The sequence below is a fragment of the Schistocerca americana genome, chromosome 5 (assembly GCF_021461395.2).
Source record: "Schistocerca americana isolate TAMUIC-IGC-003095 chromosome 5, iqSchAmer2.1, whole genome shotgun sequence".
Classification (NCBI taxonomy): domain Eukaryota; kingdom Metazoa; phylum Arthropoda; class Insecta; order Orthoptera; family Acrididae; genus Schistocerca; species Schistocerca americana.
The window spans coordinates 253,756,651-253,783,086 of NC_060123.1; the positions used below are offsets into that span (position 1 = coordinate 253,756,651).

Below are 26,436 nucleotides of genomic sequence, written 5' to 3' on the forward strand. Positions count from 1 at the left end.
AGTAAACGTCTGAGACTCCCTCCAGGAGCTGCCCTTTCTACAGACATCCTATCGGCGGGAGCAGGAAGCGCACAATTGAAATACCAGAATTGGGTTTAGTTGGAAGAACTGAGCGTTAAATAATTTCGTAGAGAGACTTGTAGCTCTCGGATTAGTAGCGTCGGCCGATGATCCACACGTGTAAGGAAGACACATCTGTTGCCATATGGACCAGAGTTGGTGTTTTAAAGCGCTGTAACTACTGAAGGGGGGAGTTAGTGATCCTTTGTGATTAATTACAATAATTGTCCTAACGGATTAATGAACTCATGTTCTTATGTCGACATTCGTGAAAGGGAAGAGGTTTTGAAATAACTGAGTTCCGGTTTTTCTCTGGGTACAGAGGTGCTGATTACGATGAAGAGACAAGAAATATTTAATATCACTCAAATGGATCATTTCAGACCTCTACAGAGCTGAGATTTACCTCTTATCATTTGACTGAAGGTCTTATTGGGCTCGTTACATTGTTAACACTTTAGGAGGAAGTGCGTGTAATCGAGCACCATTTCACAATCATATCATGTTACGGTGGTGTGTCTCTCCCCTTTTCATCTCCAAGAAAACTTTTCCAAGTAATATTTAAGGAGAAAACAATTTAACTAAGGAATTAACGCGCTGTGATACTGCAGAGGCTACTTGCGATAAATAACATTCATTTAAATCTTGTAAAAAACCTTTTTTTCACTGAAAGCCCTATCTAGGCGTCTGTAATTAATGTAACTCAAATCTGAGTCTTTCCGGATACATTCACTTTTTACTCACAAAATCTAAAACCTCGTACAAATACTGTCATTAAAGACAGATATACAGAGCTAATGATATCTATCTGTCACCATTATCTACATCCGTTCTCGCATGAAATCATACAAAGTAGCTCATAAAAAATCTGATGAACCATAACGTTATATACTCTGCCGAACAGGCCATAAAAGAGTAGATAGTGTGATGTTCTGGGGAAATACAAGTTTTGATAAACAATCATCTAAAATTCAATGAAGATAATAAAAAGCGTTATCAATAGGGAGTAGTGTAGGTATGTTTCTGAAGAATTCAAAATTTTGGCTCTTCCAGGATTTTTATATCTATGTAAATAATATTCAATGATTTACTAATAGATACATTTTTCGAAAGTTTTGTAACATTTTCGGAGAATAGCGATGTTTTAAGTTATATAAAATAAGTGAAAAACATTCTAAATCGCAATGTTTATTTCATTTAAAATGAGCGGTTTCAGCCTAGTCTTAGGCCTTCTTCAGAATAGCACAATCAGCTGAAGTCCATAACAGTCAGTAGACCTCAGTCGCTGAAACTGATGAGGTCTTTTAACTGTTCTGGACATCAACTTCAGCTGAAACTGCTGAGGTCTGCTGACTGTTCTGGACATTGTCAACTTCGCCTGAAACTGCTGAGGTCTACTAACTGTTCTGGACATCGTCGACTTCAGCTGAAACTGCTGAGGTCTACTAACTGTTCTGGACATCGTTAACTTCTGCTGATGGTGCTATACTGAAGATGGCCTAAGACTAGACTGAAACCGGTCATTTTAAATAAAATAAACATTGCGATATAGACTGTTTAGCACTAATTTTACATAGATATATTTTTGATAAAGAGCTGAAAAATATTCTAGTATCTAATAGTTTCGATAGCACTGAAAAATACATAAATTATTCACATTATTAAACATCTGTCGGTTTGTTCAGGAATAGGACCCTAGAGTTAAAAATGTTTGTTCTGCAGTTTCTCGGTTTTGACTGTTTCAGCCAGCCGATATATGTATTAAGTGATGAGAAATGAATGAGAACATAAGATTTTCATTGTTTTTGTACTTAATTCAGAACAAGTGTAACCATGGTATATTGTCTATTTTTATGAATAATACACATCTTTAGGAGCGACTTCCCTGTATTATTCTACATAACGATGAAAGAACGATCAGTATTATTATTGGTGACTGAAGAAAACTTCACAAGCCAAGACCGCAAAAAAGGCATTTTATGGGATGACCGGTTTCGATAGAGCTATAGTCTCTCATCGGATCTTATGCTTTTTGCTGATTTGTAGTGATCTTCACGATAGTGGGAAATGTATATGCAATGTGAAACGACATATGACGTTGATGGAAAATGTGTTGTATTAAGATCAGATGATGATTACATAGCTCTAAGTCGATAAAATAATTTTTTAGCGATCCTCGTTTGTGAAGTTTTCTTCAGTTACCGGACACTACAGATCGATCCAGTACTGACAATGTAAGGGATATAAAATATTATTTTTATTATGTTATTGATACTACTGTTAAGAAGGCTTTAACTTTACTCCCACGTACCTCTTAATGACATGTTGATGTTCTTTAACAGCCCTTCTAGAATGGATCTGGAATTTATTATTGCAGACATAGCACTTTAAGCAGCAGTGGTATGTTTTGTACTTACCTAGTTAGGAGAATGATACAGAATATTTATGTTGTTTTCTAGATTATAGAATCCGCCCATGTTCCCATAACTAGACAAGGGAACTCGCCACATGAAGCGCACCAAAGGTCGGATTGTAAATAATGTGAGGAAAATAAATATTGGAATGTGAAGTAGAAATCACACAAGTGGCTACAATATAGAGGACAGTACAGTCCCTTTTTGTTGTTTCCACGGGAGGAACTTTATTTACCAGCAAGCACAACATGTCATTACGCCAGTCACTGGTGGAGTTCGCTTTCATCGCGAACATTTACAAATACAGCGACAGTCTTAATAGCATAATCTATGAAACAAGTGATGTAAATGTGTAACACAGACAGTTGAGTGCCATCGTCATAAAAAGCCTGCTACACATTTCCTTCCACTCTTTTGGGAACATTCACAGTGATCTTCTCAGTTTCCTTCTCTACTTGTGCCTTTACACCCTTCATTTCCTTGTCAACTTCCTGTTGTACTATTTTGGGTTCCTTTTAGCTCTAGTTCTGTAGTGACTCCTTGACATGACTTGCTACAATCTTCTGTTCTAGTTGACTTTGGCTAGTTTGAAATTCCGCTTCGATCTTTTCTTGCCCTGCTTTTATTTTGCTTATCGATTCAGATTCATGATCATGCTTTCCTGCCTGTATTTTGTTCTTTAAATCTGCTTGTAACTGCTTTGTCCTACTTCTAATAGGGTTTGAACCTTTTTTATTTTTGTTTTTGTTTTACTCCTACCTGCCTTTACTTCTATTTCGATTCTGTCTACTTTTTGCAGTTCATTTTGATTTGATTCAATTATATTGAGCATTGATTAAGCAAAAGGTTGGCGTTTGCTTCCCCTGCAGTATCTACCTCTATCATAATACCTGTAGCTACTTATTTGACCTCAAATTCTATTGTTTCTATTGCCTTCTTCTTTTCTTTTACGGTGATACTTCAAACATCTTCTTCAATAGGCGTCTGTTCGTACTTTATATCCAATGTATTTCTTCATTTACAGGGAAATAATAGTACATACAAACGAAATACATGCTGAAATACATGCGTCATCGTACATTAGGGAAGAGTTAATGTCTGATTGTGCTGATGATTTTTCACGGGCGATAGCTTTTTACTTTCATACATTAATTAGTTTTTATTTCAGTGAGTAGAAGCGATCATAGCATGGTACTTTCTCAACCGATCTGTTAAGCAAAATATTATAGTCGAACACGTGAGATCTTACTTATAAAGCAGCGCAGAATTCTTGACATGGTACGATGCTATTTGAAAGTCAAAGCCATTGTACACATTGAAATTTCAAAGGCGTACCTGAATGTTACTCCCTGGATGGGTACTTAAATACTCAAATATCCGACAATGTTACAAGTTACAAAACTAGACTGAAAACGACTTGTATGATACACTAGATGTATTTGAATCGCATAAACCATGTGAAGTCAACCTTTTTTTTTACATACCGCCCACCATCGTACCTCAGTAAATAGTAACGTTTTCTAATCTCTAACCATTTCCACAGTAATGGTGACTTATAAGGGAGGGGGAGAAACTTTGTAAGTTTTATAAAACAGAGTTTCAGCAAGTTAAAGCATACAGTAACAATTATTTACCAGATTCATTATTTCAAAGTTTTATGGAAACGTAATGCAAATGTTTTTAAAACCTCAACCGCCGAACACCCACCAGGAAAGGTGAAACGTTCATTAGTGGGCATTATCGAGAAGGGACATTGCTATCATGAGTGAAAGTAAAGATGAATTACATGATCAGCTGAATGGAATGAACAGTCTACTGAGTACAGAATATAATTGAGAGTAAATCGAAGAAAGACGAAAGTAATGAGATGCAGCAGAAATGAGAACAGCGAGAAATTTAACATCAGAATTGATGGTCACGAAGTAGTTGAAGTTAAGGAATTCTACCACGTAGGCAGCAAAATAGCGAATGATGGAGGGAGCAAGAGGGACATCAAAAGCGACTATCACTGGCAAAAAGGGAATTCCTGGCCATGAGGAGTCTACTAGTATCAGACCTAGGCCCTAACTTGAAGTAGAAATTTCTGAAAATATGCGTTTGGAGCACAGCATTGTATAGTAGTGAAGCATTGACTGTGTGAAAAACGGAACAGAAGAGAATCGAAGCATTTGAGATGTAGTGTTACAGGACTCCGTCTTCAGGCCACGAGTGGCCTACCGGGACCATCCGACCGCCGTGTCATCCTCAGAGGAGGAATCGGATAGGAGGGGGTCAGCACACGTCTCTCCCGGTATTTATGATGGTATTCTTGACCGAAGCCGCTACTATTCGGTCGAGTAGCTCCTCAATTGGCATCATGAGGCTGAGTGCACGCCATAGTAATGTTACAGAGGAATGTAAAAAATTAGTGGACTGATAAAGCAAGGAATGAGGACGTTCTGTGCAGAATCGAAGAGGAAAGGCATACGTCGAAAACACTGACAAGGAGAAAGGCTCGGATGATAAGACATCTGTTAAGGCCTCAAGGAATGACTTCTATGGAATTAAAGAGAACTGTAGAGGGTAAAAACTGTAGAGGAAGACAGAGATTGGAATACATCAAGCAGATAATTGAGGACGTAGGTTGCAAGTGCTGCTCTGAGATGAAGAGGCTAGACAGGAGGGGAATTCTTGGCGGGTCGCATCAAACCACTCAGAAATCTGATGACTCAAAAAAAAAAAAAAAAGGGGAGCTGGTTGACGGCCACCGGTCTTCTAGACGATGGATGTATAATATTCGACAACCTATAGACGAAGGGAAGGAAGGCAGCTGGCGGCTCAGCTGAAAAATCTTGAATATGGGAGAAAAAAATGGTTCAAATGGCTCTGAGCACTATGGGACTTAACATCTGAGGTCATCAGTCCCCTAGAACTTAGAACAGCTTAAACCTACCTAACCTAAGGACATGACGCACATCCATGGCCGAGGCAGGATGCGAACCTGCGACCGAAGCGGAGGCGCGGTTCAAAACTGAAGCGCCTAGAACCGCTCGGCCACACTGGCCGGCAATATGGCAGAATTTTTTTACTTTGAACAGTCACTTAATTTGCTCTTTTCTTATTGGATGACCACTTACGTAATATGCAATACATTTTCAAGAATTGCTATTGTGTATTATTCGTAAGAATACGACAAGTAATCTACCACAAATCCGTTACGTGGGTGTATGTGTTGAAACCTGTGGAAATCACCTACATCCATGTTACGTGACTCTTCTGTACCTTTTAAATAAAGCAAAAGGAGAGGCTGCAATGTTTCCGCGCACTGTGTGATGTGTGAATACTCTTCTAGCAAAAACACGAAACTAAACCGTTGCAATGCCAACAATAGCAAAATAAACGCTAATTAGAGTTTATACTACATTTTAAGTGATAGTCGTAACAGCTACGATTAGACGAAATCTGTAACGTTCGCATTCATTGGTAAGAAACGTACCAGAAACGATATCGAAAGAGAGAAGAGACAATCTGGCGAACAAGAATACGCTGTGATCGCCTGCTCTGCTGCAGAATGGCGACACAGTGATATTCCTCTATCCTGTCCAAAAATATTTTATTCATAAGGACGAAAATATGTTACCGTCACACGGAAAACGGTCGGAACGTGAAGTGACGGAACCCTGACTTTTGCCGAGGTGGCTGACGCGTAATGTTCCATTATTCGCAGGAGCCCAATTTCCAATGCAAATACGAGCGGCAAGTAGGCCATCGAGGCATCCGTCTGGCAGCGATGTTCCTGCAGCACGGGGGTCTCCGCCGAAGGTCATCGCCGTTCGACAATGGTGGCCGCATCCGGCGTCTCCCCCGGCGGCGGCTGCCGGTGGCTGTCGCAACGGCGCGGCCGGTGAGAGGGATGGCCGTCGGCCGATGGCGTGGATGGACGCCGGCGTCTGGCGCTCACCTCTGACCCCCTCCCTGCCCGCGCTTTTCCTCCTGCCGGCAAATACCTGCGCCGGCAGACGAGTTTTTCTCCCCTTTCGGTGTTCTGTTTTGCTCTCACTCTCACCGGTAACCCTCCCCTCCTCCCCCGCCCCCTCTATCGGTATGCATAGATGAGATCGGGCACGCAGGGAGGCGGTCTGAGGAGTGTGGTCCGTCCGCGGCACAGACGTCACAGGAAGCGCAGCGGCGCCGTATAAAAGAGCCAACCTCGCCGATATCGGACATCAGTCGGCTTCCAGCAGCTGCCGCACTCACAGCAAAGGGGAACAGGGAGCCAAAAGGAGCCGCACAACCACCATGACGTGTCTTAAGGTACAGTGCCACACCCTACAGACGTACAGTTTGTGACCAACGTCATCGAGAGATGTAAGTCACGGTAGAACGGCGACTCAGCTTACGTGTGTGTTGGAGTTTTCCGTTGAATTTCGAAATTACGTTTTGTGACGTGATTTTTGTAGACGCGTTGATCCTGGATTAGCGCTGTTGTTGTCTCTTTTCTTGTCGCATATCGCAGGGAGAGTAAGGTAAGTACCTAGCGTGGGTGCCATAGCGAATGTGTGTACACGTCTGCAATAGTGCAGTTTCAATTTTATGCTTCGTAGCTACTTCGTCCCTCTTACAGAATATCATCCACCTTTAGGGGTGTAATTCGCACACGTTAATTCCTGGCTGTTGTTAATTGGACTGGGACACTTGCCGACCTGCATTAACGGAAGAATTAGGGAATAATCAAAGTAGAGCTGCACTGATACTACCATCCAAATAGTAGTTAAATAAGATATGAAAGTTTCGTCGAACCTTGGTAGTACTGGTAAAACGAGCTTACTTCCACGCTGCGAGGGTCTCCTTCTTGAAGGTGCCAACTTGCTCGATCGCAGGGACCTCGTCTCCCACCAGACTATTCCTGTGAAACGACTGGTATCTCGCAGTAACAGGCGCTGGTAAATTCACAAACAAGGTTTATTATCCGAGTTACAAATCGGTTTAACTTCTGATGGATAATAAATTCATACAACCGGATAATATCATGTATTGTAATTCGCACACGTTAATACCTGGCTGTTGTTAATCGGACTGGGACACTTACCGACCTGCATTAACGGAAGAAATAGGGAATAATCAAAGTAGAGCTGCATGGTCACTGGTTAGTCCAGTCAGCGTGAGAGTTTCATAGAAATAACGAACTGCAGTATGCTGCAATACAGGAAGGAGTTGAACATTGTAGGGAGACTTACAAAATTTCTCGGACTATTTGTCAAAATAAGTTGAGAAACATCTAACTTCATCCAAAGAATATCTCGCGTAATGACCACGATGTTAATACTACTGGAATTTGAGGTCATGCAGAAGGATGCCGAAAATAGTACGCGAATGGAATAGGAAGGGGAAACATAATAACCGTAACCTCCGGCGCGCACTACGGCGACTTTCGGGAGTACAGTTGAAGAAGCAGCTAGCCTAAAAGCGTCGCTTGTCTTTCAGTGAGCGGAGGAAAATAAGGTTTTTATAAAAGGTAAAGGCCTTTCCAGTAATAATTTTGTAAATGAATGAAGTTCTACGGGAACTGATACTACTATCCAAATAGTAGTTAAATAAGATCTGAAAGTTTCGTTAACGCTACGAGGGCCTCCTTCTTGAAGGTTTCTACTTGCTCGTTTCGCAGGGACCCCGTCTTCCACCAGACTTTTCCTGTGAAATCACTGGTATTTCATAGTAACAGCGGCTGGTAAATTCGCAAACAAGGTTTTCCCAAAATATGGAAAGCATAGAGTATGCAATAGAAAGGATTGGTTTCACAGTATCGAAGACCAAGAATTGCTCATAGCTCTTAAGGTATGCATATGTGCATTTGTGAGCCCATCTGTACTTGACTTTTTTGTTTCGAATGATCATTCGTGCCATATCTCTCAATATTGACCATCACTTATGAAATGCCATATATATATATATATATATATATATATATATATATATATATATATATATACTCCTGGAAATGGAAAAAAGAACACATTGACACCGGTGTGTCAGACCCACCATACTTGCTCCGGACACTGCGAGAGGGCTGTACAAGCAATGATCACACGCACGGCACAGCGGACACACCAGGAACCGCGGTGTTGGCCGTCGAATGGCGCTAGCTGCGCAGCATTTGTGCACCGCCGCCGTCAGTGTCAGCCAGTTTGCCGTGGCATACGGAGCTCCATCGCAGTCTTTAACACTGGTAGCATGCCGCGACAGCGTGGACGTGAACCGTATGTGCAGTTGACGGACTTTGAGCGAGGGCGTATAGTGGGCATGCGGGAGGCCGGGTGGACGTACCGCCGAATTGCTCAACACGTGGGGCGTGAGGTCTCCACAGTACATCGATGTTGTCGCCAGTGGTCGGCGGAAGGTGCACGTGCCCGTCGACCTGGGACCGGACCGCAGCGACGCACGGATGCGCGTCAAGACCGTAGGATCCTACGCAGTGCCGTAGGGGACCGCACCGCCACTTCCCAGCAAATTAGAGACACTGTTGCTCCTGGGGTATCGGCGAGGACCATTCGCAACCGTCTCCATGAAGCTGGGCTACGGTCCCGCATACCGTTAGGCCGTCTTCCGCTCACGCCCCAACATCGTGCAGCCCGCCTCCAGTGGTGTCGCGACAGGCGTGAATGGAGGGACGAATGGAGACGTGTCGTCTTCAGCGGTGAGAGTCGCTTCTGCCTTGGTGCCAATGATGGTCGTATGCGTGTTTGGCGCCGTGCAGGTGAGCGCCACAATCAGGTCTGCATACGACCGAGGCACACAGGGCCAACACCCGGCATCATGGTGTGGGGAGCGATCTCCTACACTGGCCGTACACCACTGGTGATCGTCGAGGGGACACTGAATAGTGCACGGTACATCCAAACCGTCATCGAACCCATCGTTCTACCATTCCTAGATCGGCAAGGGAACTTGCTGTTCTAACAGGACAATGCACGTCCGCATGTATCCCGTGCCACCCAACGTGCTCTAGAAGGTGTAAGTCAACTACCCTGGCCAGCAAGATCTCCGGATCTGTCCCCCATTGAGCATGTTTGGGACTGGATGAAGCGTCGTCTCACGCGGTCTGCACGTCCAGCACGAACGCTGGTCCAACTGAGGCGCCAGGTGGAAATGGCATGGCAAGCCGTTCCACAGGACTACATCCAGCATCTCTACGATCGTCTCCATGGGAGAATAGCAGCCTGTATTGCTGCGAAAGGTGGATATACACTGTACTAGTGCCGACATTGTGCATGCTCTGTTGCCTGTGTCTATGTGCCTGTGGTTCTGTCAGTGTGATCATGTGATGTATCTGACCCCAGGAATGTGTCAATAAAGTTTCCCCTTCCTGGGACAATGAATTCACGGTGTTCTTATTTCAATTTCCAGGAGTATATATATATATATATATATATATATATATATATATATATATATAATGGAAAAAATTTCAACACCAAAAAATAATTAATGTAGAGTAATAAAATTTGTGGAGTACATTTGTCCATTTGTCTAGGTGGCATATTTAAAGTGATTACCATTGCAACATTACAGAGTAATGTGTAAACGTGACATAAGCCATTGCAAATGTGAAATGTTTGTGCATTAATAAGTAGTGTAACTGCCAGACTGTTGAATGAAAGAATGCAAACGGGAATTTATTGTGTTGTGCAGGTGCCGGTGTCAGTTTGTGGGATGGAGTTCCATACCTGCTGCACTTGGTCTGTCAATACGGTTACTGCTGTTTGTTGATGACGCTGGAGTTGTCGTCCGATGATGTCGCAAACGCGCTCGACTGGAGGCATATCTGATGATTGAGCAGGCCAACGCAACATGTCGACACTTTATTGAACATGTTGGGTTACAACAGCGGTATGTGGACGAGCGTTATCCTGTTGGAAACCATCTCGTAGAATGCTATTGAAGAATGGCATCACTACAGGTCGAATCATCAGACTGACGTGCAAATTTGCAGTCAGCATGCTTGGGATAACCACGAGAGTGCTCCAGCTGTCATGCGATATCGCACCCCAGACCGTAACTCCAAGTGTAGGTCCAGTCTGTCTAGAACGCAGTCCTGATCTGGCCTCCTTGTAACTAGCACACGGCTATAACTGACACCAAGGCAGACCTAGCTTTCGTCAGAAAACACAACAGACCCGCACCCTTTCTTCCAATGTGCTCTCGCTTGACAGCATTGAAGTCGCAAATGGTGGTTGTTTGGAGCCAGTGGAATGCACGCCACAGAGCGTCTGACTTGGAGCTACTCTTGAAGTAACCGATTTTTAAAAGTTCGTTGTGTCGATGAGGTGCCAACTGCTGCTGAAATTGCTGCTGCAGATGCAGTGTGAATGCCAGAGCCAAGAATCAAATACGATAGTCTTGATACTTCCTGGCAGATTAAAATTGTTTGCCGGACCGAGACTCGAACTCGGGACTTTTGCCTTCATCGGGCAAGTGCTCTACCAACTGAGCTACCCAAGTACGACTACTCACGCTCCGTCCTCACAGCTTTACTTCTGCCAGTACCTCGTCTCCTACCTTCCAAACATTACAGAAGCTCTCCTGCGAACCTTGCAGAACTAGCACTCCTGAAAGAAAGGGTGTTGCGGAGACATGGCTTAGCCACAGCCTGGGGGATGTTTCCAGAATGAGATTTTCACTCCGCAGCGGAGTGTGCGCTGATATGAAACTTCCTGGCAGACGATAGTCTTACCTTTCGGTAAAGCCACGTGGCCACCCGGAGCCACTGTGCTTTCTTGTACGTTCTCGTACGTTTCCAGGACCACCCCTCCCAGCAGTCACGTACAGTGGCTATATACCTGCCACGTTTTTCTGCAATATTGCAGAAAAAACTTCCAGCTTCTTGTAGCTCTGTTACACGACCTCGTTCAAACTCAGTGGGGTGTTGATAATGGCGACTTCGAGGCTTTAAAGGTATTCGTGACTAAAATCAACGAACCACGTCCAATCTACCGCTCAAGACTGTTACAGCCTGTATTTAAAGAAAACACGATTTTTATCCTCATAGTGGTGTTACTACACCCACTCTTATGCGACTGCTGTGAAATTTGAGTACACATCTTCTTTCAGATGTAGAAACGCGCTTACCAACTTTCGTTTATGTCACACGACTTCTTCTTGGTGTTGCAAATTGTTTCCTCCAGCGTGTATCCACACACACGATATCGCCCTGTCAATGCAAGGGACTTACATAGAATCCACCACCAAAGGTTGGGCAATCTCAAGTTTTTGAGAGGAGTAAAAGAAATATTTGTTTCAAGATCACATCAATGTTGAAGCCAATAATGAGGTAAACTTAACAGGCGGTGGAGCATGAAGCATGAAGTCGGTCGCGGACTCCCACCTTCGGCCTGGGCTGAGCAATTCCCTCTGCGGACGTAACCCACGTATCGGAAGCAGCTGCACAGTGTCTGGTGCCTGTGTTGACAGCTGCTGTGGGTGGGCGTGACGCTGGCGCTGGCGGCGGCCGAGGTGGCGCAGGGCGGCCTTCTGGGCGGCGGCGGGGGCGGCGCCGGGGGCTACGGACGCGGGCCAGCCGGGGGCGGCGCCGGAGGCTTCGGCGGACCGGGCGGCGCGGGGGCGGGCGGCTTCGGCGGCGGCTACGGCGGCGGAGCTGGAGGTGGAGACGGCCCAGTAAGTACTGACCCTCACTCTTTCCTATCTGTGAACGTGTTCGAGGTGCACGGTGGATTTAGTGCCGTGGGTAATCATTTTCAAATGCCGAGATCAGCAGTTTTTTTTATTTCGATTTTTATTAGTCTTACAAACAGTAAATATAAATTTTCCCGCCCGGCTAGCCGAGCGGTCTAACGCACGGCTCTCCGGAGTGGCAAGCAGCGCTTGGTCCCCGGCACGAATCCGCCCGGCGGACTTGTGTCGAGCTACGGTGAGCCGGCCAGTCTGTATATGGTTTTTAGGCGGTTTTCAATCTGCCTCAGCCAATGCGGGCTGGTTCCCTTATTCCGGCTCAGCTACACTATGTCGGCGATTGCTGCGCAAACAAGTTCTCCACGTATGCGTACATCACCATTACTATACCACGCAAACATAGGGGTTACACTCGTCTGGTGTGAGACGTTCCCTGGGGGGTCCACCGGGGGCCGAACCACACAGTAACCCTGGGTTCGGTGTGGGGCGGCAGAGGGGTGGACTGCGGTAGTCGTCGTGGGGTTGTGGACCACTGCGGCTGCGTCGGGGACGGAGCCTCTCCGTCGTTTCTCGGACCCCGGTTAACATACAATACAGTACAAATATAAATTTTCATTAAAAAAAAACGACTAAGTCTCGGAACTTAATTACGATATTCTAAATGTGAAAGGGAAATATCATCTCAGTATTCTGACGTACCTCCTTTTCGGGAAGTTTATCTTTTTACATTGTGCATCGTAACTGAAAGCCTTACCATAGGATGCAAGGCATATGAACCTTGTAACACGATATTAATAATTCGTATATAAATGCTGTGAAATAAGTACACATCTATTAAGTGAATATTTAAATCGCTGTGAATTATTTCGTCTTATAGGTACTCGAAAAAATTATTATTTGGAGTTTTTATCCTCGTTTTATCCTAGTTGGGCCCATTACATACGCCGAAGATATTAAAGACGTCAATGCACGGACGAGCTGAAGAACTTTTTGGTTTTTCTACGTACCATGACCTATCTATGATCTAAGGTTCGTTATTCAAAAATATTCAGATGTGTGTGAAATCTTATGGGACTTAACTGCTAAGGTCATCAGTCCCTAAGCTTACACGCTACTTAACCTAAATTATCCTAAGGACAAACACACACGCCCAAGCCCGAGGGAGGACTCGAACCTCTGCCGGGATCAGCCGCACAGTCCATGCCTGCAGCGCCCGAGACCGCTCGGCTAATTCCGCGCGGCGGTTCGTTACTCTGAACAGGGTTCATAGTCACCTAAAGCTTTTTGAAGGGCAACATTTTAGTCTTGGACTGTTTGTTTTACTTCCGGTCACTACGATTTCAGTTTCGGTTATAAGGGAAACTTCAAAATAAAGCGATACTTTCCATAGATTGTTTATATTAACCAGCATGAAATGAGAAATGTCGCATGTAGTATTAAGTAAGTTACTTATAAAAAATTAAGATGATTGTAATACAGTTGACAGTCTAATACCGAAATGATTTACTTCGAAAAGGCTAAGCTTTGTATAAATCGTATATTTCGGAGCAACTAGTTACAACTTAGGTTCTTTTCTCTGCTCTTTGAAACATTTTTAGTGGCGACACACTGCCGTAACTGCACTTGGAGCCCTCAGGTACAGAAGCTGTGAAGACCAGGATGAATAGCCTCATTTCAATATCATGAGACAAGCAAAATAAACTGTAATCTCAGTACGTACTATTTAATGAAAACAGCCCTCGAAGAGTACTCTCCGGCTGCCTGGCGTCATATGAAGTGCAGCAACCATATCAAGTTTGTGAATCAAGACTGATGTACACAAAAATTGCCACGGAAACATTTTTGGATATTAAGTGATAGGTTCGGTCTTAATACGGACGATATTAATATGACTTAGCGTGCGTTAGGATTCACAGTGAAGTGTGCGTATCAAACGGTTCATGGATCTTAACCAGTTATGACTTCAAGAATTGCTGCAAACATTCGTTTGTTAAATATTTCACTTGCCTCTAAAGCTGTAATATTTTGTATCCATGATAGCTTTATGAGGCTCTGTCACCGTCTCTGGAAACATTTTTGAATAAAAGTTTTGTGTTTAAACATGTAGATTAAAGATTAGTACAACATAAATGGGTTCTCTTTTAGTCTGTGATGCTCCAGCTGTAAGGAATGAGCATACTTGCTTTATTCAGAACTGTCGCTCCCGTTTAACTACCGGCGGGAAATACAGGCAACTTGATACAATAATGGCATGTGTCAGACAGAGGGGTGCAGTGTTCAATTAAAAATAACACGAGGAGGATGCGTAAAAAATTATAAATCTGTATGGTATCATAGCAAACTGATTCTCCCTTCATTACGTACGATTTATAGTAAAGCTTAGTTGATTGTTGATGCTTGAGATCTTCAATGTTCAGCAGTGTCAGAGAACAATTTTTCTTTGTCAGAAACAGAAACATTGATACCATATTGTAGTAATAACTGTTGTACTCTTAACTGAAACCGTGGAATTCTAAATACCACACTTGAAACAATCGAGCAGTTGTAACAAAGCTTTTGGAGTTCAGAGCTTCCTAGATGCTTTGTGACCTCATCCTTTCTCTGTGGACCAATTTAGAAGCTACATTTGCGAAATGAGACTGCATCCAGTTGTTGTCGATCTATGAAAATTTAAAATTATACTGGGTGAAATTTTTCTAAAACATAGCGCATTACAACAATTTAGTAACAATAAGAAAACCGTGAAAGACATATCATCAAAAGAAATATAATTCAAGTTTCATAGTACTATTATAGTATTAGTACGGTCAGATGCATGGGAAACGTACATCTTTAGAAAAGCAAAAATGAGATTTCTAAGGAAAATTAAACGATATTGATTGTTAGATGGTATCCAAAAAGTGACACAGCTCAATCTGAAACCAATATTAAACCACATGTCAGCAAAGAAAGTGATTTGGTTACTACACTAGATTCGAATAATAGCGTCATGTTTCGTCGCGGGTTCGTTCAATAAGGCCCAGAGCACCACGGAAATACTCAACAAACTCAAGTGGTAGCCGCTAACGGAGAAGCGTTGTGTGTCACAGCGGGATTAACTATGAAAATTCTGAAGCTTGCATGCCGAGATGATCAGGGAAAATTTTATTTTCTCCCACATACACGTTGCCAAACGACCATGACTGGCGTTCTGGCTGCACGCCATTCATGAATAGAACTGGGGAGGGGGAACACGAAAGGGGAAAAAAAACGTAACACTGGAGATGAATCCATACACACCATAATGTAACAAAAAAACTGACGTTTTGCTTTCTGCTATAGGTAGCACACATGAGTGTGTGCATTTCCTGCGGTAATTCGTAGCACAGAATCGCATCACATTACATCAATGGAGAAATATTACTTTTACAAAACATGTATTTGTCACTTTAGAGCGCTGTTCATGGTGCATTACTGGATAGCAGGTGTGCATGTGGCCTTCAACAGCTGACATGAGTCGTGGCAGTGAATGGTGTGTATCTGCCAGTCACCTCGTATGGAATCAACACGGTCAATCAACGCGCAGAAAAACAGAGAGGAGCTATTTGGTCGTGCCCATGACCACATCTTCAATGTGCCGGTATCTCGTCTTCTCCCGTGATCAAACTGAACAAATTGTGTAAGTGGTGGTTCATAATAGATTGGTTCAAATGGTTCAAATGGCTCTGAGCACTATGGGACTTAGCTTCTGAGGTCATCAGTCCCCTAGAACTTAGAACTACTTAAACTTAACTAACCTAAGGACATCACACACATCCATGCCCGAGACAGGATTCGAACCTGCGACCGTAGCGGTCGCGCGGTTCCAGACCGTAGCGCTTAGAACCGCTCGGCCACCACGGCCGGCTAATAGACTGTTCAATATGCCTTTCTCACTTGTTTGAACTTTTCTGTCCCGTTCCAAATGCATTACATATGGAAACATTTCTCTACGTCTTTCTGGTATTTACAGCGCCAGATTTGCACCTGATGGCCAAAATTGGAACTGATTTTTCCAACTTAAATCGTTTCCGCATTAATGCGTTAGTATATGGCTGGTTCAAATGGCTCTGAGCACTATGGGACTTAACATCTATGGTCATCAGTCCCCTAGAACTTAGAACTACTTAAACCTAACTAACCTAAGGACAGCACACAACACCCAGCCATCACGAGGCAGAGAAAATCCCTGACCCCGCCGGGAATCGAACCCGGGAACCCGGGCGTGGGAAGCGAGAACGCTACCGCACGACCACGAGATGCGGGCATTAGTATATCAACCAAGTTTCGCTGCCATACGATAATATATCTGTGAGTAGCTGTAATTTGATTAAAACCACCCGATAGTTGTCCAAGTTGTTGGTGAATCAACATGGACTGTCTAATTTGTCTACAAGAAATGGTTCGCCACTTGTATTCGTGTAACACGTCATCAGAACAGTGATAGTAAAAAGATCCAACAGGAAGGGACCAGTCCGTTTCAAACTCGACAATAATCGCTCCTGTCCATAACTGAAGCTCAGTCACAATAAGTTTCAGATCAAACATTGCGAAGGCAAGTGCATCCACTGGACATTTGGAGTCGGGTACCTCGTAAGTGGCCATTGCTCACAGTACCACATAAAGATGCAAATCTATGGACGAAATAGAACAGAAATTGGGTAGTAGCTAACTGGAAATGTATGATGTGGTTTGAAGAGTCGCGATTTTGCTTCTGTCAGTATGCAAAGTGTCGAATCGACCGACGGGCCGATGACGTGCAGTATGTGTGGAGGATGTAGTGATGTTTTGAGGCTATTTTTCCTACTTATTCAGATTACCGCGAGTATGAACCAGTATATTGAGTATTGCTCGTAGTGTGGGATCCGTACCAGATCGGGTTGACAGAGGAGACGGAGAAGATCCAAAGAAGAGCGGCGCGTTTCGTCACAGGGTTATTTGGTAAATGTGATAGCGTTACGGAGATGTTTAGCAAACTCAAGTGGCAGACTCTGCAAGAGAGGCGCTCTGCATCGCGGGTTAGCTTGCTGTCCAGGTTTCGAGAGGGCGCGTTTCTGGATGAGGTATTGAATGTATTGCTTCCCCTACTTATACCTCCCGAGGAGATCACGAATGTAAAATTAGAGAGGTTTGAGCGCGTACAGAGGCTTTCCGGCAGTCGTTCTTCCCGCGAACCATACGCGACTGGAACAGGAAAGGGAGGTAATGACAGTGTCACGTAAAGTGCCCTCCGCCACACACCGTTGGGTCGCTTGCGGAGTATAAATGTAGATGTAGAAATGTAGATATAGATATTTATTTTACCATTTTCGGTCATGAAGTTTTGCCATCCTCTTAATTCCTCACGGTAATTATGCTATGGTTACGTCAGTCATCGAAGATGGCAACAGCTGTGTTTGTATATGTTCCTGGCTTGATGAATACATAGGCACCCTATCAGCCGACCAGGGCACCCATACAAGGGGCAAAGGAGGACTTCGGAGCCCCCCCCCCCCCCCACCCCTTGCAAACAGGGAAACGGAGAAAAATAGTGTAGTCAGGTGTTTTGCTTTCAAACAATGATTTAACTGTCGGTATTATGCAGGTTTTTAACAAGGTCGGGACTGAAACTTTTTATGGCTAGCTAGAAATCACCAGTCGTCTTTCAAAATATTAAAAATACCCCCCACCTAGTATGAACCGGGATATTTATTTTACCATTTTCAGTGAAGAAGTTTTGCCCATCCTCTTAACTCCTCATGATAAGTCTGCTATGGATACCCCTGTCATCGACGATGGCGACAGCTGTGTTTACATATGTTCGTGGCTTGATGAATACATAGGCACCCTATCACTCGACTAGGGGCACTCATACAAGGGGCAAAGGAGGACTTCGAAGCCCCTCCCCCCCCCCCCCTCCCCTAGCACGCAGGGAAACGGAGAAAAATAGTGTAGTCAGGTGTTTTGCTTTCAAACAATGATTTAAATGTCGTTATTATGCAGATTTTTAACAAGATCGGCACTGGAACTTTTTATGGCTACCTAGAAGTCACCCGTCGTCTTCCAAAATATTAAAAATCCCCCCCCCCCCCCCCGAGTATGAACCGGGATATATGATAAGTGTACTATGGATACGATCGCCATCGAAGATGGCAACAGCTGTGTTCACATACGTTCCTGGTTTCATGAATACGTGGGCACCGTATCAGCCGACCAGAGGCACCCATACAAGGGGCAGAGGAGGACTTCGGAGCCCCCCCCCCTTCTAGCACGCTGGGAAACGGAGAAAAATAGTGAGGTGTTTTCCTTTCAAAACATGATTTAAATGTCGGTATTATGCAGGTTTTAACAGGGTCGGGACTGGAACTTTTTATGGCTACCTAGAAGTCGCCAGTCGTCTTCCAAAATATTAAAAATACTCGCCCCCCCTCCTGCCAACTATCATATGGGTGCCACTGCTACCGACCCAACAGTTCGCCAGAGTTTAGAAATACCCCCAGACAATTTGTAACTGCGGGTGAAACTTTGATGTCACCATCAACGCTGTTTGTAGCTGTACGAGAACTATCTGTCAATGAGCGACTCCAGGTAGATATGGTCTGTTGTTGTTGTTGTTGTTGTGGTCTTCAGTCCTGAGACTGGTTTGATGTAGCTCTCCATGCTACCCTATCCTGTGCAAGCTTCTTCATCTCCCAGTACTTATTGCAACCTACATCCTTCTGAATCTGCTTAGTGTATTCATCTCTTGGTCTCCCTCTACGATTTTTACTCTCCACTCTGCCCTCCAATGCTATATTTGTCATCCCTTGATGCCTCAGAACATGTCCTACTAACCGGTCCCTTCTTTTTGTCAAGGTGTGCCACAAACTCCTCTTCTCACCAATCCTATTCAATACTTCATTATTAGTTATGTGATCTACCCATCTAATCTTCAGCATTCTTCTGTAGCACCACATTTCGAAAGCTTCTATTCTCTTCTTGTCCAAACTGTTTATCGTCCACGTTTCACTTCCATACATGGCCTACCGGAAGAAATTTTGGAAACTCTCTGAATTTAGACCATTCTCAGGGCTAGAGAAAATGTTACGCGGTATTAGCGTGATGTGTTCCGAGGGTGTCTGACTATTTTGTTCGTTGCGCTTATGATCTGGCCACAGTAAGTGAATAATCCGGTGCGTTTCAGGCGCAGCCCTACCAGTTCCAGTACGCGGTCAAGGACCCGGCCAGCGGCAACGACTTCAGCCAGCAGGAGAGCAGCGACGGCCAGACGGTGACGGGGCAGTACCAGGTGCTGCTGCCCGACGGCCGCAACGAGGTGGTCAAGTACACGGCCAGCGACGCCACGGGCTACGTGGCCGACGTGCAGTTCCAGGGCGAGGCGCAGTACCCGTCCGGGGGCGGTAGCAGGCCCGGCGGCGGCTTCGGAGGCGGCGCCGGGGGCGGCTTCGGGGGCGGCGCTGGCGGCGGCTTCGGGGGCGGTCCCGGCTCCAACGTGTACCTGCCACCCAGCGGCAAGTAGGCGCGCCGCCAATACGGGTGACGCACTGCCCGGAACGGGAGCTGCGACACGTCCGCTCGTCTACACACTACTCGCCTTTCCTGCCTTAAGACAGCCAGCGACTCTTCGCGAGTATCGCTTCGTAGTCTTCGACTTCCAATTCTCTCCTGGCGCTTACTCCACATCTTGATTTCCTTCTCTTCCGCGTCTTTCAACGGCTCTACCTTGTATTCAACTACGGTCGACCGCAGCTCTCCTGTTTCTGGAAAATGACCAGACGCGACGTTGTCGGACTATGTTTCACGAGGACCACTACAACCACGAGGATTATCTTTGTTTCGACGTTTTTCTGTCGCACAGAAGTTTCTGTCCAGAGGAACGGAGAACGGATTGTTCTCGAGTTACTACTATAAATACTTAGACACGGTACAATGATAACAGTAGTGATAATTTATTTGTGTTCGTTCTTTGGGTGCTCTTTCTGAGAGCGCCATATCGTAAATATTGGACGGACTGGAACGCTCTATGTTATATATTTGTGTTTGCTCACAGTAGAGTAGCGCATGCAAGTTTTTATAAAACTGTTCTCTAAAAATATTAAATGACGTTAACTGTTATATCAAACTTTTTTATTTCCTGTCTTTTCCTGAAAATAGGTTTAGCTTTCAGCTACGTCAGCAACACCAGACATGATGATTGTGGTGTTAGTCTATACAATATTATGCCTAAATCAATATTAGTCATCTATTTCCAGCAAAATCTGAAATATTAACGTTCGTTGAGTCTTCATTCACACAACACCGTTTGGTCTGTGGCTGAGTGACTGAAAATCAAACTTATTCGCATATATTTTGCACTGGCTCACGTATTATGGCACACAGGGATTACGGATAAAATTTTGTTCTTCGGTTTTCAACACATTTTCTTTAACCTTTTACGATGTAAGGTGCACAAGAGAAGTGATTAGGATAGAGTAGATATCATAGAATCATGTATTTCTGACGGTACGTATTTCACAGTTGGTTGCGCCATGGCTCTGTCCGTAGTTTGAGCTTACCTTTTATTACACTTCATACTATTCCACTGAGCAGGAACGCGAGAGATATTCGGATCTGTTAGTCGTAAGAGCGCGGCTAACAGCGGCGAAGTATCAGTGGTCCAAGCACTTTCTATCACGCACTTGTAACGCTTCTCAAAAAATTTCAGTCATTGACTTTATGCCACCAAGTGTCCTCACAAGAAAATTCCGAGCTAACGTCCTACTTTTGTTGACTATTTTGAAACTGCCTACCAGATTAAAATAAAAATGGTTCAAATGGCTCTGAGCACTATGGGACTTAACACCTGAGGTCATCAGTCCCCTAGACTTAGAACTATTTAAACCTAAATAACCTAAGGACATCACACACATCCATGCCCGAGGCAGGATTCCAACCTGTGACCGTAGCAGCAGCGCGGTTCCTGACTGAAGCGCCTAAAACCGCTCGGTCACAGCGGCCGGCAGATTAAAATACTGTGCCATACCAGGGTGTACTCGAAACGTGCAGTGCTCGTATAGATTCAGCTGTCCAGGCACAACTAACCACCGACAATCGTATCTTCAAGGATTGAGCGAGATGGAGCCATGATTAGTCACAGAACACGTATTCGGATGGTTGTTGCTTCAGATCCCCGTCTAGACAACCAAATTTAGGTGATATAACTAAGTCGGCTGAAACCGAATTCCTTTCGCATTCTTCCTCAATCCGAGTTTCTACCTCTTCTACAAGGACTTTTTCGTCGACGGGTTGTTAAATTCTAACCTACCTTAATTTCTTCTTATTTTCATCCCTACCAGCACCTCTCACATTCTTTCCATACTTCACGTACGCCCGTCCTGCACATCTTGCTTGCGTAGCACTCCTGGGATGTTTTGACCAATCCGGCACATGGTTTTAATTTATCGGGAAATTTAGAAATTGTTCACAGTAGCCCGCAGAGTGGACGATGCACTCCTGAAATAACCTATAGCTTACGGTTATAACCGCACTATCCTTTTTACGAACCCAGCTGCACACCCGTGTATGCGTACATTACGTATGGATGACTGTTTAATATGGGTCCTCAGTTTTAGAAAGTGGAACAGACACATGTTGGTGGATTTGCTCAGACCAGCAGATACGTGACTACAAGTAGAAGGAAGGATGTAGCTTACGATGATCAGCTCTGTTTACAACACGTACCCCGACAAGATCGAGGAATAGGCCTACAAGCAACGAGTTAATTTGCTTAATTTTCGCCACCTCACTGAAAATCGGGTGTTGCGAACGCAGCTGAAAAAATTCGAATGTGATGAACTAGCTTCCCTTGCAACAGTTACTTCATTTACCCTTTGCTTGGAACAAAATCAGGTCTGCAATACAATATTTCATTTTGGAGATGACATGTGGAACAAAGGATGGAACGTAAGTATACAGAAGAGTATGTTAAAACATCGTGAGTATCAGGAACACTGTGAGTGCATTTGTACAACGTACTCTAGCCGCATGTTAACTGTGACTCGCGACCTCGAGTAATTGGTTATTACTAGGTGTGTGAGAAAAGTAATGAGACTGACTTTTAACTACCAAAGTTTTTATTTTTTTCAAACAACAATATTTTCCCCTTCAAAGCAGTTCCCTTTGGTAGCTATACACCGGCGGAGTCGTTTCCAGGCTTGGTAGCAGCGCTGAAAGGCTTCCACTGGCAGGGCCGTTAACATTTCAGTTACATCCTTTTGCGTGTTCTCCAGAGTCCCAAACTGACGAACAGCGACTCGGATCAGGCGAGTAGGGGGGGGGGGGGGGGGCTGTAGAACAACAGGAATGCCTTTTTAGGTAAAAAATTCCTTGATGGATGAGATGGTGTGACAGGGGACGTTGTCATACACTTGTCTGCAATGTCCGGTCTCACTGGAGTCCCCCTTTTCCTGAGCCTTTGAAGGACGTCTTTGTAACGCACTTGGGACAATTTGTCCTGGAAGAACAAATTCTTCTTGCACGATGCCAAGACTGTCAAAATGGCGAATAAGCGATATTTTACGTCGAGGCGATGTCTTCACTTTGCTACTTTCTCACAAGATCGCACTCAAAAATCCATGATTCATCACCTGTGACCACACGACTGAACCACTCGTGGCCATTGGCCAAGAAGATCAACGCACAAGATCCTTCGATTGTCCTTGTCAGCTGTGAGGTTTTTCGGCCCCGTTTTGGTACAAACCATTCGCACATGCAGAACTTCGGCCAAAACTTAATGTGTAGCGAAAATGTTTACGTTCAACACATCAACCATCATCCTGAATGTTAAACGTCGCCATGATACCACAAGAGCACATATGTGTAGGATTTTGAAGTTAAAGACCCCTCTGAGCGAGGTTCATCTTGAACGTCCTCTAGGCCTTCCAGAAATGATTTGTGCTGGTGAAAAACTGCTGCTCTTGATAAAGAATGTTTCCCGTAGCCTTGTTTAAATTTTTCAAAGGCCACACTCACAGATTCTCCAAGTTTAACATAAAAGTTGATGGCATAACGTTGCTCGAAATTCCGCTGTTTAATTTTCGTAACATCCAATTTCACTGATGGCACCCTCAAAAATTACGCGATAGCTGTACGGAGCTGAAGCTCGGGATGAGCACGTGGTAGGGATGAACTCACCGATCTACACACGTAGAACAACACAGCTCGCGGTGTTATCAGTCTCATTCTTTTTCTCACAAACCTCGCACGATGTGTTGTCGTTGTGTTGATACTTCGTAATACTAACAAGGGAACCTCCCCATTGCACCCCCCTCAGATTTAGTTATAAGTTGACCCAGTGGATAGGCCTTGAAAAACTGAACACAGATCAATCGAGAAAACAGGAAGAAGTTTGTGGAACTATGAAAAAAATAAGCAAAATATACAAACTGAGTAGTCCATGTGCATCAATGAGGACGTGTGCTCAGGAGCGTCGTGCTCCCGTGGTTAACGTAAGGAGCTGCGGAACGAGAGGTCCTTGGTTCAAGTCTTCCCTCGAGTGAAAAATCTAATTTCTTTATTTTCGCAAAATTATGATCTGTCCGTTCGTTCATTGACGTCTCTGTTCACCGTAATAAGTTTAGTGTCTGTGTTTTGCGACGCACCGAAAAAACCGTGCGATTAGTAGACGAAAGGACGTGTCTCTCCAATGGGAACCGAAAACATTTGATCGCAAGGTCATAGGTCAACCGATTCCTCCACAGGAAAACACGTCTGATATATTCTATAGGACACTGGTGACGGCATGTGCGTCACATGACAGGAATATGTTGTCGACCCACGTAACTTGTACACATGGCGAATGAGTAAAAAATTCTTCTGCCTTGCCCGATTTAGGTTTTCTTGTGGATGTGATAATCACTCCCAAAACTGAGTATTAGTCAATGATGAAAACATAAGAGTTTGTCACATAAAGTGCAACAAATGAATGCAACAGTTTCACAGTCGCACAGTTTTCCCCGTGCTCTGTCAAAACATATGTTTTTAACGTTTTCATACAACGTCTCCATACTACGGCGCAGTTACCTCGCATCAGACGGACAGATAATAATTGTCTGAAAATAAAAAATCAAACTTTTAACTCGAGGGAGACTTGAACCCAGGACTTCTCGTTCCGCAGCTCCTCACGCTAACCAGGGGACCACGACGCTCCTGGTCTTGCATTCTCCTTGATGTTGCGTATCTTGCACATGGACTACTCAGTTTGCATATTTTGCTTATTTTTTTCATAGTTCCACGCAACTTCTCCCTGTTTTCTCGATTGATCTGTGTTCAGTTTTTCAAGGCCTATCCACTGTGCCAACTTATAACTAAATCTGAGGGGGGTGCGATGGGGAGGTTCCCTTGTAAGTGGCTTTAAGGTGGGCGTGTTTACACAGTTTGTGACAGTAAATGTACAATGACTGATAGTATTAACACTTTATTGTCTATCTAGATGTCTCGTGGCAGATTCAGATTAGCCGGGATTATTAGAGTTATCTGGCTGCCTTTGCTTCTTGGCTTTAGATATTTAACTCGACGGGACTATTCTTTAGCATCAACCAGCGCACATGTGTTGATTTAATAAATGTCACGGACACGAACAGTGGGTTGATGCAACACTCTGCTGGTGATGTATTGCACAGTTGTAACGTAAGGGTAAATGCGGTAATATAACGAAGTGGCGACCTACGTTTCCAACACATGTGTCCCTGAAACTGATTTGTGGTGCAAAACCGACATAATCTTCTGGCTAAGAAATGGTTCAAACGGCTTTGAGCACTATGGGACTTAACATCTGAGATCATCAGTCCCCTAGAACTGAGATCTACTTAAACCTAACTAACCTAAGGACAATACACACATTCATGCCCGAGGCAGGATTCGAACCTGCGACCGTAGCGGTCGCGCGCTTCCAGACTGAGGCGCCTAGAACCGCTCTGTCACAAAGGCCGGCTCTGGCTAAGATTAACGTATAATGGTGTACATCTACACCTACGTCTACATGGATACTCAGCAAGTCACATTTGTGCCTGTCAGAGGGTTCATAGATTCATTTTCACAATAATTCTCTATTATTACACTCTCGAACAGGGCGTGGAAAAAACTGACATCTATATCTTTCCATGCGAGCTCTTATTTCCCTTATTTTATTATGATGATCATTTCTCCCTATTTAGGTCGGCCACAAGAAAACATTTTCTCTTACGGAGGAGAAAGTTGGTGTAAGATAGATAAACTTATTAATTATGTATGTTTTACAGATGGTGTTTTAACAAGATTTTACATAAACTTGAATTCCCTTTCTTGTTGTACAAATGCATTTGGAAACGAAATTTTTTGTTTTGGCACCTGGTGTTCTCTGAGGAGAGAGTAAATAAGGCAGCTGATGCAAGAAAATAAAGTTCTCCATGTCCAGCCTCTGAGTTCGTGTGCTGGGGCAGCAAGAGGCGGAACCGCCGAGGCGTAACGACTCCACAGGGAGGCGCTGCAGCTACTGCAGCAGGAAGACCGCCCGTTATAAGAGGCTACAACGTCTGTAAGTCAGCAAAGCAGACGCGGGACTACCGCAGCGCCGGGTAGGCGTAATCTCCAGTAATCTCCCGCGCTTTATGAATATTGTGTGCAAACGCGAGGATGGTAAATGAAACGTGTGTTAAATGGCGCAGTTTGCGTTTCATTAGTCGGCAGCATCTTCTTATGTCATCTTGTGAACTGGTGAAAGTGTGTTACGAAACGTGTCCTGGCTGATTGGGCCCAGTAAACACAGCCTATCCAATGTAGGAAAACAGTGAGAAAGATATGTGTACAGAGTAAAACTACAAGCCTTTGATGATGTCTTTCTTTTCGGTAATCGACATGTGTGATAAAAATAATGAGGATTCCGCAAGCTGACGTTCACGGAAATCGCCTGGTAGTTGACTCTCCGGCATATCAGCCATAGTGCACTAACGTTTCTACTTCCACACGTCGAACTAGAGGAACCATTGTTATACATTTAACACAACACTTGCTTTAACAAGAAAATGTCAACACTATGAAATAACTACATGCGGATTCCAACAATGGCGAAATAAACCTCCACTACACAGAAACGCGAAGTGGAAATTGACAGCACTGAAGCCAGTCAATGAAACAGGGTGACAGTCAGCCAATCAGATACGGAAAACCGGCGAAACACGTTGTGGAACGAAAACGTAAATACAAGTTGCGATGTCGACGAGCAGAGCCATCAGAACTAGGAAAAAGCTAGACGCTCGTACTGGTGAAACCTCGGGAAGAAGAA

The 26,436-nt window shown here is 44.3% G+C and overlaps 1 protein-coding gene across 1 annotated transcript; it reads left to right on the forward strand.

Moving 5' to 3' along the window:
• Nucleotides 1-6,243: 6,243 nt before the first annotated feature.
• On the forward strand, nucleotides 6,244-20,252 carry LOC124616300 (ctenidin-1-like). The gene is made up of 3 exons (XM_047144603.1): nucleotides 6,244-6,357; nucleotides 11,922-12,125; nucleotides 19,321-20,252. The coding sequence occupies exons 1-3, from the start codon at nucleotides 6,244-6,246 to the stop codon at nucleotides 19,654-19,656; spliced, it is 654 nt and encodes a 217-aa protein (XP_047000559.1). The 3' UTR covers nucleotides 19,657-20,252.
• Nucleotides 20,253-26,436: the final 6,184 nt, after the last annotated feature.

Coding starts and splice junctions, on each gene's coding strand:
- LOC124616300 (XM_047144603.1), top strand. CDS start 6,244: ATGTTCCTGCAGCACGGGGGTCTCCGCCGAAGGTCATCGCCGTTCGAC. Junction 6,358..11,921: donor CTGTCGCAACGGCGCGGCCG/GTGAGAGGGATG, acceptor CTGTGTTGACAG/CTGCTGTGGGTGGGCGTGAC. Junction 12,126..19,320: donor CTGGAGGTGGAGACGGCCCA/GTAAGTACTGAC, acceptor GGTGCGTTTCAG/GCGCAGCCCTACCAGTTCCA.